Here is a 13,852-nt window from a genome sequence, read left to right on the forward strand (position 1 = left end):
TTCAGAGATGAATAAGAATTTGGGGATTTTAACCTTAACTTTACTGTCTCATTTTCCAGTAGAGATGTCTGACAGTGTATTTATTAAATCTTCAGGATTTTATAAAGCATCCTCAGGTCAACGGATAACCTACAGTCTACAATATATACAAATTGGTAAATAATTTAGTTTGAAACTCACTAGCTTCTTCGTAGATGTTTGTTGATCTGTTCAGTGAAGAACTTTCACCTTAATGCAATAAATTGGAATAAAACCCGATTTGACGTCTCTTTGGTTTCTTTTTTTCACTAGCCAGTAAAGCAGCCCGATAGTTAAACTGAACTTCCACTTTGATTCACTTCATTATTGATTTGACCTGCTGAAAAAAAACAAAATAAAACAAAACAACAACGTGGCAGCAATTCAGAGGAGTCTGAGTACCAGTCTGAGTTAATACCAATTCATTCCCAAAACAAGCTGAGGGTCAATAACGAACACAAACCTTTTATTAGTCTTTAGTTCAGTTTAGCCAAAACTCAATATCACTACAAAGGGGGCACCCTTAATTATTTATTATTACTGTAAATATTGTTAAGTTATTTCAGACACTTTGGGTCAGTTATTGTAATTCAATGTCACCATCTGCAGCCACAGCAGCACAACTACGACACACGAGCTTGTGACCATGCAGGTGATCACCTTCATCATGTCATCTCTCCTAACCATCCAGCCTGCTCACACACTTCATAAAAGGCTTCAGCTGATGGGAGGAAAAGAGAAAAATGATCTAAAACACAGGGAACATACACAGAGGACATGAATAAAAACAACTGAATGCACAAAAGTAGAAAATGTTTATGAGAACAAAACAAAATACTGACATTCATAAAAAAGAAGCAATATTGTTGTTGGCACCGTTGTACAGATTACAGTCTACATGACTGATGTCTTGTTGTAAATGTATAACTTTTATGTTCTATAATTACAATCTGTGTATAAAAAACAGCTGTTTGGCATTTCAAAACATGTTTTTCACCTATGCTGCACTGTAAACCAGTTATGCATCTCCTTCTTAACAACATGTATCAGATTCAGTAATTCAACATGTAAAATTAGGTAGCTGAGAGCAAAACAAACATATTACTGCATATCATACTGTAAACACTTTAAAAACTGCCTGATGTTTATTGCAAACATTTATTTACAGATATTTTTAAATTAAACAGCACTAACAGAAAGTGATGTTATCTCAATAGGAAGCAACCGCATGTCTTCCAGTCAAAGAGGTTTGCAGTTGATCTTTCAACAACATGCTTTAAAATTAAGGCAGAGTGGCAAATACATACAAACACATCGCAACACACTCACCAGTGCCTATTGTCTACAGTAAATCCAATCTATGAAATCAACTATTTTAAAATTAATTTAATTTACTTTGACATGTTATACACAAATTGAGAGGGTGGGGTATCTGCTTGTTTTTTTTGCCTTCATTGTTTTTCTGAGAGTCAACAGTAGATGGCAGCAAAGTAGAACTAAATAGGAGAGGAGTCCACAGTATCCGAACCTCTGAGGGATTATTTGAGAATCATCCATACACAAATATGAAGAAACAGTTAATGAGTGGTCAGAGTAGAGTAAATATAATTAAAAAAAATAAACATGTGCGTAAAACACACATACCTGCGTATATGTATATTAAAAAAACCAAACATATAGTAGGAGCATAAAATAAAACGTGCCAGATGTTCAGCCTTAACATGACACCAGTCTCACTGTATGTGACAGTTTGCTGCTCCATCCACAGGGCAGTTCCCAAACATAAAGTGCACAAAGTTAGTCAGTCGTAAAGACCTGAGTAAAGCAAGTTTAACTGCAGGATCGGTTTTACAGCAATGATGATTTCAGCAGTCTTAAGTCTTTCATGCGCAGACTGTGGCCTGTTTTACTCTATGAAAAAGGTATTTATTTGCAGTTTGACTACTTTAAATCTATTTGTTTAACTTATTTTAACCCTACTGTACAGGTTCCCCATTAAACCAAAATTCTTTGGTTAATATTCAACAAATCTCCTCCACCCCTGTAGTAAATTGCAAAGTTATGTGCAACCTACAGTGTTTTGGCTGATGCAAAACATAAAACACACTGAGAACAAAACTAGTATCATCATGAAAAGACAAGTAAACATCAAAAAGGTGCTTGTGCACAGCTACAAAAAGATAATGACAAGAACACTCCAGCTACTGTGCACCGTGGCCACAGATATAATGGCGTTTGGAGTAATGTTCAAGGTTTACAATTAACAGTTGAGGTTTTAGATCAGCCTTTGGCCGATATGCTCCTGCAGCCACAGCAGTAGAGGCTGAAAAGAGCTCGGCTCGTCAGGCATAGCCTCTGCGTACATCTGCAGCAGAACCTCTTGTAACACGAGCAGCAGGGGTAAACTCAGGCTCATTAGCTCATACAGGTCTATGTAGTCCTGGGTGTTGTCCCTAAGGTGACCAGCAACGGCCTGCGCTGTCTTACGCACACGGTGAAACAGATGCTTGGGGGCGTTACAAACCATGCGAGTCACACTCAGCGGCCAGCTAAGCTTTTTCCTTATGAAGGAGCTGAAGGTACCTGCTGCAGGTTGACTCTGCAAGTCTGCTGTACTGCTGGAGGAAATGTCTCCATCTGCAGCACATTGCTCCTGAACTCCACCTCCGTAACGATTCTGCAACACAGGAAGTGAGAGACAGAGAAATGAGATATTTACAATAGCTATTGCTGAAATAAAAATATTGTGTGAGGTGCAAAGCACTTACTGAGCGTAGAGATAGATTCCTGCGTATGGTTGTCCCATTGTTACGTTGATCAAAGTGAAGTTTACAGTACAGTTTCCCTGCAAGATAACAAAATGTTTGCATATATCAGCCAACTAGATACTGATTCTGGTCTGGATTCTGATTCTTTTTTTAAATGACATGTGGATCCAGCATTTGGTGACACATACCCTCTTGTGAGTCGAAGGCATGTGCTCCCTGGCGCAGGGCAGAATTGCAGGTGGTACAGCGAAAACACTCCCTGTGGAAGTAGAGCCCCTCAGCACAAACCTTCTCCACCATATAAACACGCTTCTCGCATGAATGACACTTGTCGCCGGACTGGGGGAACACCCTTCGCACCGAGTCGTTCTGGCAAACAGAGAACAGACAGAGTTATGATGACACAGTTGAAAACGAGCACTAATGTCATACACCTCATAATGTCATGGGTTGATCAGTTGTGGTCATGTTTTTTCTTCACTAATTATCCTGTCATTTGGGCACTCGAGGACGCTGAGTGTCCTACAAGGGTATAAAGACAAAAGTGTGTGTGTGTGATGTGCTACTACTGTGTATTTTTGTATTGTGTGTTCTGTCTGTTTGTTGCTTTGTACGATTTTTTTTTGACTGTGACCTTCCTGGGGACTGTGATAAAAAAGCTAACTCTGGTACAGTACATCAAATGGTAATATCCATGTTCAATATTGTAGTGTATTCATGGTCCCTTTCAAATAAAATAAAATTTAAAAAATACAATTTGACCTTACTTTACTTTTTTTTCTTTTTTTTTTTACAATCAAATGTATTATCCAACAATACTCTGGCTGCTACAGTTAAGGTTTGGCACCATGAATACTGAAAATTAAATTTAGATGGACAGTTTCACTCTTGGAAGTGTGAGCTCAGTACAAACAGAGGTGGGCTTTACATGCAGAAAGAGTAATAATGTGAGAGATGAGGAACACACATAGCTGTGCTTATGGATGCTTTCCCCACAGATTTAAAGCTTTTCTTTCACTGCATCATTTCTTGAATGTCCTCTGGGGATATTTTGAGTGATGGTTAAGGTGAAGGTATTTGCAAGCTGTGGGGAGGAACCTCTTTCCTTTAGAGCCCACAGTCTTCCTCCCAACATGTAGCCCCAAGGAAAACACAGTAAAGTATAATTATAGAAAGGGGATAATCACACGGTTATATAGTTCAGTAAGTTTATCATGTCCAAATAGTTTCCAAATTGCTCTTCAAGAATAAAACTTGATCCAAAAATTAAAAAACACGGAGTGCTGTGTACCCAGACACCAAGTCCTGCTGTAACATGTGCATGCTGAGTTGGAGCAGACTGTTTGGGATGGGTGGAGCAGAGGAACCCACAAAGTGCCACCACAAATACACAGCACACTCCTCCTCTGCTGGTAATTAAAAGCACACGAAGCAGAAACAGCAGGATAAGCAAGCTCTTTCTATGCGGAGGATTTCTGTGTGCTGCTTTTAGGATAAATATGACACAATTAAGCCTTCCCCAGTGGAACAGTTATCACATTATAAACTTATTCCAAGCAATTACTGGAATTAAGAAAGCTTTGATGAAAAACTGCATTTTATTAACAACATGCAGACGTCACTATTAGAGACATATTTCGAATCTGTCAAAAAATGATGATAAATAGTAATAAATAGTGATAATATTCCTCTTTGATATAATGGAGACAGGAGGCCACTCTACACGCAGAAATAACTGAAATTTCATGATTATGATTATATGAAAGAAAAAGAAGAATGTGCCCAGACTAAATCCATTATCTACAATATATCTGATATTGTTGCGACCAGAACAGTGGTTCCTAATGACACAACTGCTCTTTGATAATTGAATTTTAAAAATGTTTAATAAGGCTTTCCCACCTCAAACAACAAGGCAACACTTATGTTAACTACATGGTTATGTTTCAGTCCTCCTGACTGCAGGACTCCACATAAATGTCACAGACTGAATTGGATTAATTCAAATTTTTAGATTAAAAAGACAAATTACACAAGACAAAAATACACAAGGGAGAAAATCCCCATGCAACACTTGTGATCCAAACATAAGGTGTTTAAACATGCAAATAAACACTCTGTGGGGGTGTAGGTGGTGCAACACACAAGGCCAGGGTGGGGTCACACATCAAGCTGGAGATATTCACCTTGAGTAAAGCAGAGCTGTCTCCTGAGAACAACCCACTGAGGTGAACTGCTTTTTCCTTTATACTTTTTGAGTGAAACTCTCTAGTCTGTTGTGTCTGAGCTTTTTTCTGCAGCAGGACAATGAGTACAGGAACAAAACAGAGGCATTGGTACAGTGAGACACATTATCCTACCAACAAACGAGACCTTGTGTGTATGTGTAGACATAATTAGGTTGACCAATAACCACTTAATAAGCCAGACAAAGTAAAATGATGAAAGAACTTTCTGTTCTGCTTTCCCAATAAGAAGCATGATTTGACAGCTGAGTGTGTATTGTCGGCAGGAGAACAATGACATCGCTGTGTGGAACGAAGGCTGCCTTATTACAGTAATTTCACACTCCACACTGCACTGCTGCTCATACTGTGCAGAGCAGAAAAATGAGACAGCCACACAGACCTGGCAGAGGAATCAGACACAAATACACTGGTTCAGACAGAAATGTCCACCTTAATAAATCATACAGTGAAGTATTGAGTCTTTAAGGCTTAAGTAAGTTAAATTTAAGAGTGCTTCATTTAAAAATTAGTTTCAATTAAACATTACATTTAGGATTAAATGTGCAAAATTGGACTGATAAAATAATAAAGACAGCAACATATTCACCTTGCTGTAGAGAGGTAGAAGAGAGGATTGACACCACTCTAATGTTTGTGTGTTAAGTATGAAGCCAGAGCCAAGTGCTTAACATAAAGACTGGCAGCAGATGGAAACAGAAAAAAATCCATCTACCAGCATCTCAACAGTGGACAATGAACAACAGTTTATCTATCCACCCAGCAGTGTTTCTGTTGGAAACTTCACTGCAATGATGAGAATGAAAGGTCACTACGCTGGCTGCATTGCTATAGTACATTACTCTCTCTAAAGTCAGAAATGATTGCTTTAATAAAACAGGATAGATGGTGTATTTTTTAACTGTAGACAGAGCCAGGCTAAATTTCCCCCCATTTCCACTCTCTATATATAGCTGCAAAGATTAATCAAATAATTGATAGAAAAGGAAAATTCTCTGCTTCCATCCTCTTCAATGGGATGTTTTGCAGTTTTCTTTCTTCATATATATGAAAAAAAGAATATATATAATGCCATTTTTCCACCGTTAAAAATTGTAATAATTAAATATTAAATCAAGAAAGAATTGGCAGATTAACCGACCATGAAAATAATTGTTAGTTGCAGCCTTAACTCTTATCTAACTCTAAGCAAGAAGTTAATAAGGGTATTTCTCATAATGGTGAACTATTCTTTTAATAATGACTTTAAACATTGTTACATTATATAATATGCTGGTTAGCAGCATTTTATCTGCTATTAATTTGGAAATGGCAATCAACATTTGGACTGAGATGAAAGCAACACAAGACATCAAACAGAGCTACAAGAAATCCAAATAATCTTTTCTCAAATCGCATTTGTCAGAAAAAAAAGAAAATGATTATGTAATAAGTATTTATGTATTAAGAAGTCCCGAAATTCTGTAAATTAATAAAAAGACAAACGGCAGTGATAATGAAACAATTTTGTACCAATAATATAATATAGGCTATGTAAATACACTACTGGGATTTACCAATACTGCTGATATGCATTACACTAACAGTAACACAAGTTGTCTTTGTGGCAGTGGTTACAATTAGGGATGCTCGATATTGACTTTTCTGCCGATATCCGATATTGCCCAACTCTTAATTTCCGATACTGATATCACCCGATACCGATATATGCAGGCTTCTTACACCAAAACTGAACTTGTTAGCCACAGTTAGCGACCCATGAGTCTAGCGTGTTGTTGTTGTTATACTGTACGTCATCAAGCGTGCGCCGGTAAACTTCCCATGCTGCGTTTCATGCAGGCTCGGAAATACCAAACATCGGTTATAAAAACCCGATACCGATATAACATTTTTAAGTAAATATCGGCCATCGCTAGTTACAATAGTTTAGTTCGAGGTTTATCAGAGAGTTTATATTATTTTGTCTGTTCCTTGTAGTTAAAGAACATTTCTCAAACTGATGAAACTCCACTTGAAAACTAAACACATCACATTTTCTTGACAAACTTGATAAGGTGAACATTTCTGCAGTGCTGGGCTGATCTTACGCAGGCAGGCAGGCTTTTGGCCAATCTGAATAATCAAAGTAGCTTATTTTCAGATGTAAGCCTCCGCCTGCAGCTTGGCCCTGGCTGACCTGTTCCACACGGACTCTGACTGGCCAATAATATGCCAGTGTGTCTGCCTCAGGTCTGTAGGCCTGCTCATGCCATTTTTGTCATGCTGGATAATTAAGGGCTGACTTCACCATCTGACTACACATTACACAAGCCTAAATGTATAATCAGGGCATGATATATAATTAACATTCACTTTGGGGCCATTTTGGGGATGTGAACATGCAACAATCACAAGGGTTTAAAGGCAGGAAAGAGGAGAAAATAGATGATTAGCAGGAGATATTGTTCACCTCGGAGACTTGCTCGTCCACCTCCTTGAGGCGCTGGAGTACTCTTGACATGAAAAGGACAGCTGAGTGGCAGGAGAGAGAAGAGGCAGGAGAGTCCACACTCTCAGGTGGAGGCTTGGTCTCAGCAAGTGTTTGTTCCACATGTCTGAGTTTCACGACAGAAAACTGGGACGGAGGCTGGAACTGGGGTTTGGGCAGAGTCTTTGGTGGCAGGCGGACTAACTGCTTTGCTACATTTCTGATACGGGCTTCAAACTGGAAGTGATAATATACAGTAGTGCACATGAGAGCTGTGGTATGGCTCCTCATCAAGCAACCAAACAGTGAAGCTTAAGTTTATTTTTCATCCACTTAGAGGCTGTAGATCATTTAAAGAACCTTACTGGTGCTTTTATATGTTTCAGACCATTAACTACAAATCACAAATACCTTTCAGTCTTGCTGACCATTTTCAAAGCATACCGTAAGTTGTTTTTTTTTCTTCCCTCCTGGCAGCCATTGGTTCATGCCAGCACAGCATGAAAATCTACTTTCATAGGTAATCCATTACAGTGAACGTTGTATATGGTGCCAGGAGTTATGTAATCATCGCATGTTGTGCAGTTGCGAATGGGAACTGTTGTTAAAACTGTTTTTGCTGGTGGGTTCAAGAACTTTGAGGGGCAGTTTGATATATGAGACCCGACCGCCAGCAGCAAAATATTAAAGGAGAACATGTCAAATTCACATTATTCTTTTCATGACCTGTGTTTGACATTTATGTTTGCCACAGACCCAGTCAAAAGTTTGGACACACCCTCACATTCCCTTAAATGAGAGTGTGTCCAAATTTTTGACTGAAAAACAAAAAAAGGAAAACAATGAATTCCTGTAAACCAGCAACTGTGACAACTTAACTTGTTTGTTAAGATTAATGAGAAAATATTATATTTGGTTTTAATTTTCAGACATATTTAACTTCATACATATAGTAAGAAAAAGTCCTCCCCCTGCTTGATTGAGCAGGAGAAAGAAAGATGTGAGGATAATAATGAAGCAAAAGTCAAATCAAAAGTCAAAATTACTGTATGTGAATCTAAGTGGTGGAAAATTGAAGTTTGGGTTTAGTCACTTGACAAGAATATTCCACACTAAATTCAATTCATGAAAGAATGATCACAGTTTGTGGAGTTCCTTGCAACATTTAACTATTTTATTGGCTGACAGCAAAACTTATTTTACTGTATATTGTGGATAGCAGCTGGTCAAATAACAAAGAAAAGAAACCTGCTGCATGGTTTTCAGGTAGATGTGTTATTTAATTGGCATTTCATTTTCTGACCTTTAAGTGTAGTGCTCTGCTTTTTTGCTTTCTTGTGTTGTTGTAATTGCAATGCCACATGGGTGAATCTCATTCAGTACGTTTTTGCTCTGAAATTAAATCAGTCCGGGCTGAGAAGTGCAAAACCACCAGTAAGGTCCTTTAAATATTCAAAAAGACTGAAAACAAGTGATATCTTACAGATGTGTGTGTGTTTGTGGTACATGAACATACAGTACACGTGCATATGCAAACGTCTGTGTATGTGTGTGTCTGTTTTGTATGAAGTTGAGTGTTTTCATGTACCATACAAATGACTGTCAGTAGTTTTGGAGACTCCTGACATTGCAGACTACAGTTTGTGTGTCTTAACTATCATCTGGCTGCACCAGTCTACCTGTTTCTCAGGAGGAGGTTTAGGTGGGACTGGCGGAGGCCCGAGTTTAATGTGATGATTCTCGGTCAGGTCAAGAGTACGGAGGGACGACCTCTCACAGTCGGACTGAGATTTTGCAGAAAGGTTAGAAAGAAAGTTAATAAAGAGGCACAGAAATAGAAAAGGCTGAAATGATTAAAAGCTGGAAATGATAGACAAGAGAAGACTTTAGCATTAGCAAAAAGGAAAGTTTTGTCAGCGAAACCACAGACCACAATCAGAACTCCAACTGACAACAAGGGAAATTTAAAACACACACTTGATCCCTGATCCATGGAAAAGAGGACAAATAGTAATTTCTAACAATTTGCAGCCAGGAAAGATATAAAAAGTATTTCTGTGTAGATAAATAAATGGTAGATATATTCACTATATATTTACTTACATTCCTACAATGGAAACCATAGTCCTACTAGATCAGAATAAAAAATAAAATAAAATAAAATTCATGGTTATGTTTTTTTTATACCTGTTTCCGTACGGTGTAACTAGGTGTACTTTCAAACTTGGCCTGTAATTGAGAAGCCATGGAGCGCACTTTGTTCTCCTTTGGTTCCTGTCCTTCTTGCACTGGGGAGCTGTTACTGGACAGATTGGTGGCCTAGAAACAGAGGAAAGAGACAGAAAACAGATAAGATACTAGCTCCTCACACTAATAGTAATTGATTTTGACATTAAAAGCAGCTTATCAACAAACCTCCTCCAAATAACTGCAGAATTTTCGCCTCCTTTTGTAAATGGGGTCTGTACCATCCGACTTCTTCTCATCCTGAAAGTACAGCAGTCGAATTTCAAATCAGCCATAAACTGGTAGAAGAAAATCTCACGTGATCTTCCAATATATTTCCATATAATAATAAAATGCTGTGTGTGTATAAAATAAATACACCTTAATCAGCAAATAAAGATATTTGAACACTACATCATATTTAATTGGTGCAGTATAACGTTACCTTTGGTACTCGTTTCCTGTGCAGTGCAAGATTGAGCACATTATTATTACTTCTGACTTCCTTAGATGGATAATCTTCATTGTTTTCATCTACTCCTCTGGAACCTGCAGCACAACAATTGACCAAATTACAGTTTTCATATTTTCCTATTCACACAATCATAAATGTCTAATAATATAAACTCATAATGCCCATATATATTAGGGAAGTTATACAAGGGGTCTGGTTATTGCATCTGTGCAGAGAAATGTTCCAAAAGAGAATAAAGCTCAGCTACACGTCAGAGGAAGGTAAATAATGAAAATAGCCCTTCTATAGAAACTGGCAGCTGTTCTCATGTTGTCAAGAATACCAGTCCACTATAGTCCACAGTGCTGGTACAAATACATTCCTTTCATTCCACTATACTTGACTAACAGACTGCACAACACACACATACATACACACACACACACACACACACACACACACACAGCTTTCACAGGAAACCAAAGGAAACTGAATACCTTCTGCTTCACTGGAATTTCACTGTTTTGTTTTTTGTACATAATTTAGCTATAGAATAAAAAAAAAGAAGACAGGGACCAGACTCAAAGAAGAATGACACCAGGCTTCAGTGTCTTTAACTAATGAAACAGAGCAGAGTCAACGAAAGTACAGTAGGGTTGAGTTGAGTGGTGCACTGTAATGTAGAGTAGAATACAGTACAGTGGAGTAGTGTATAGAAGAGTATAGGGCTGGACAATATGGACAAAATCAGACATCACAATATTTTTTTATCAAATACCTCAATATTAATACTGTAACAGTAGTGTATGGATGACTATTGGTGATTTCACCAAATATGGAGTAATGTAGAGTAGAATAGAGTACAGTCAAGAAGGATTAAGTAAAGTAGAGTACCTGATGCAGGTAAAGGTGTGCCTCGGAACAGCTCATAGAATTTGGACAGGTAGGTGATCATCTTGGTCTTGTCCAGATCCTCACCAGCACTCAGCTCCTTCCCAGACGTGAATGGACGGATCCCAAATTCCCGCTCACTGATGTCAAAAGCCAGCTGCAGGTTTTCAGCCTGGTCTTCCTCATTTAATGAATCGAAATCTCTGATGGAGAAAGATAAGATTCAGGCTATGTACATGGCAAAGCAACTGGAAAAATATATAGTAAAAAAAAAATGTCAGTAAATATTGGTTATAGTTTTCATTCTGACCAATCCTGAGTTGTCAGAGTTTGTTGCAGGATTTGTTTTTAGCTCTAAGAAATATGTCAAGTTTTATACCTGCGCTGCCCTAATGGTTATCAAACATGCCCCGAGTAACAAAGCAGGAATGTGACAATGAGGTTTGTAACTCTGATTTGTTAAAGTGATTATCTCTTGACAGATCTTTCCATTTGTACATGTAGGTATCAGGTGACTGACAGTAAGCAGAGTGTAACATAATACGCACGCTGATATGAAAACAGTCACCGTCTGCAGAATGGTATGACTTCACATACAGACTTATCTTACTCAATCAATTTTCAGGTCGGCAGAAGAATTTACTTTGAGAGAAAATGGTGGCAAATTACTTCTAATGGGTGAAAAAAAGCAGCTCTGACATCTATGTCTAAGCTGACAGTGTGCAGACACCATCAGATATAATGTAAAGAAGAGCAGTAACCTAGCAGAAACACACACACATGCAAAAACTCTGGTGTTCTGTAAGACCTGAAGCTCATTTTTTCTTTCTTTTCAAATGGACCTGCTCCCCTCTCTGCAGTCTGCTCTGCTGACAGGCATACATATGGAGGAGGGAAGGGGAAAAACATGAGTGGTTCCTGGAAACTTGCAGGACCACATGAAATTGTAGTGGCATGTGGAAAGGTATGAAGGCAATAATTAAAGTGTGAGAGGATATAATTAGATTTGTAAATGCAATAATCTACAGTTGCATTGACTAATTCCATGCTGTGCAAGGCAGTCTAATGCTACAAAATGGAAATTGGTCTGTTTTCCAGCAAAGATTGTGTCCTCTTAGCGGGTAGAAAACCACAGTGAGCACTACAGTACATGAGCTGTTTTTCTCTTTGAGTCCAGTATTAAAAGGCAGAGAGAACTGTTCTTTGGAGCTAAATAGTAGTCAATAAAATATGTTTTTAAAAGCAGAATAATCATCCCTTCAGGTCCACATTGATTGTACTGGAACAATCAATTTTTTTTCAGTGAAAATGCCCCTTTGATAAAATTATGAGTCTACTTGGCTGCACTCAGCAAACATCTATGTGTACACACCAAACTAGCGTAAAGTACAGAATGGCTACTATGAAGTCTTTTTCACATCTATCAGGGTTAAGCTGTGAGGAGGTGGAGAGTGCAGCAGAAAAAAACACACATAGATCAAAGAGTTGCTGTCATGCCAAGCATATTTAACACACCCATCACAGATGAATTTCCACAACCAGCTGTTATACAGAACAAAGAACAAGTGTTTCATGTGAATGTATGTATGCAGTGAATAAGGTAGAGAGATAGAAAAGATGTTACTGACATTGGTTTTTAGGGCTGGGTCTCAATACCAGTATCAATACCAGTGCCCTGTAAGTGATATTGATACCAACAAAGTGCTTCTTTCGATACTCATCATGTGAATGGAAGCATTTAGTGGTATAAAATGCCACCACTCCTCCCAATCTAAATGATATTTACCCAAATACATTTTGAAAGTGTTCAAATTAAGATATGAAATATGTTATGTTATCACCACAGACTGTATGTGTTGTAGCTGCGGTGGTAGTTGGCTAATCACACGTTGCATTCAATTGAACACTTGCAGTGATTGGCTAAAAGCAAAAACCATAAAAAGAGTATTTTTTTCTAGATTTGAGAATGAAAAGGAGCAAATACGGGTATCGTTTGACTTGAGAAGTTTTGATACTACTTGGTAAAGGATTATGTTGTCACCTTAAAAAGATATCAAGTACCAATACCCAGCCCCACTGGTTTTACAGTAGGTGGACTGATGCAGTGCTGGAGGCTGATCGTATTTTTATTTCATGTGTGTTACGTACATCAGCTGCGGTTTGAACCTGTGGATGAGGGCACACAGGGCAATGCCACTTTTCCAAGAAGATGTCAGATCTGTGATCGTCACATTCCTGTAGCCCTCCGTCTGTTTCTGGCACCAGGTAAGAAGCCTCGATGGTCTAATCTCAGACTCTACAAATGAGACAAGGCAAGTCAGATTTCACAATCACACAATGCATATCCACAGGAATGCAGGCTGTGTCAGACAGTCACTAAGGAAGTTCAGGCTGATAAAGGATATGATGTCATACAAGCATGGGCCAAACCACGAAGAGACAGTAAATAAAGTCAAGACAGAAATGGAGGGACCAGGTGCTGTGGTATGCATGCATTTCTGTCCGGACATGTACTTCTTCACTGCCTTTATTGAGTGACTCTTTTCACTTCTGTTAAACATACAGTTCGGTTCAGCATTTAGAGCTTCTGTAATATTAGTTCCCCATTCTGCAGCACTGATAGTACATGGTGTTATAAATAAATATCTATATCTATACTTGAATTTGGTGGTCTAAGGGATTGTTTTCTTAACTTCAAATAGAAGCTTTATTTTAAACACAGTGGCACGAAGTTGTGTCAAACCTGTGTGTGATTGATTGTTCCCTCCACTACCCACCAGCT

At 38.3% G+C, this 13,852-nt stretch overlaps 1 protein-coding gene across 1 annotated transcript in view; it reads right to left on the bottom strand.

The window, feature by feature from the left end:
• Positions 1 to 861: 861 nt before the first annotated feature.
• mical2a (microtubule associated monooxygenase, calponin and LIM domain containing 2a) overlaps positions 862 to 13,852 on the bottom strand; it is a 33,714-nt gene continuing 20,723 nt past the window's right edge. Inside the window, exons 12-22 of the mRNA XM_053324533.1 lie at positions 13,219 to 13,366; positions 11,074 to 11,273; positions 10,171 to 10,274; positions 9,915 to 9,986; positions 9,687 to 9,818; positions 9,179 to 9,283; positions 7,482 to 7,736; positions 4,973 to 5,080; positions 2,975 to 3,155; positions 2,787 to 2,863; positions 862 to 2,695 (exon numbers count right to left, since the gene is read on the bottom strand). Of these exons, the coding sequence (XP_053180508.1) occupies positions 2,294 to 2,695; positions 2,787 to 2,863; positions 2,975 to 3,155; positions 4,973 to 5,080; positions 7,482 to 7,736; positions 9,179 to 9,283; positions 9,687 to 9,818; positions 9,915 to 9,986; positions 10,171 to 10,274; positions 11,074 to 11,273; positions 13,219 to 13,366 (1,784 nt within the window). The 3' untranslated portion in view covers positions 862 to 2,293. The remainder of the gene's footprint in view (positions 2,696 to 2,786; positions 2,864 to 2,974; positions 3,156 to 4,972; positions 5,081 to 7,481; positions 7,737 to 9,178; positions 9,284 to 9,686; positions 9,819 to 9,914; positions 9,987 to 10,170; positions 10,275 to 11,073; positions 11,274 to 13,218; positions 13,367 to 13,852) is intronic.

Source organism: Scomber japonicus, chromosome 1 (genome assembly GCF_027409825.1).
Source record: "Scomber japonicus isolate fScoJap1 chromosome 1, fScoJap1.pri, whole genome shotgun sequence".
NCBI classification, from domain to species: Eukaryota; Metazoa; Chordata; class Actinopteri; order Scombriformes; family Scombridae; genus Scomber; species Scomber japonicus.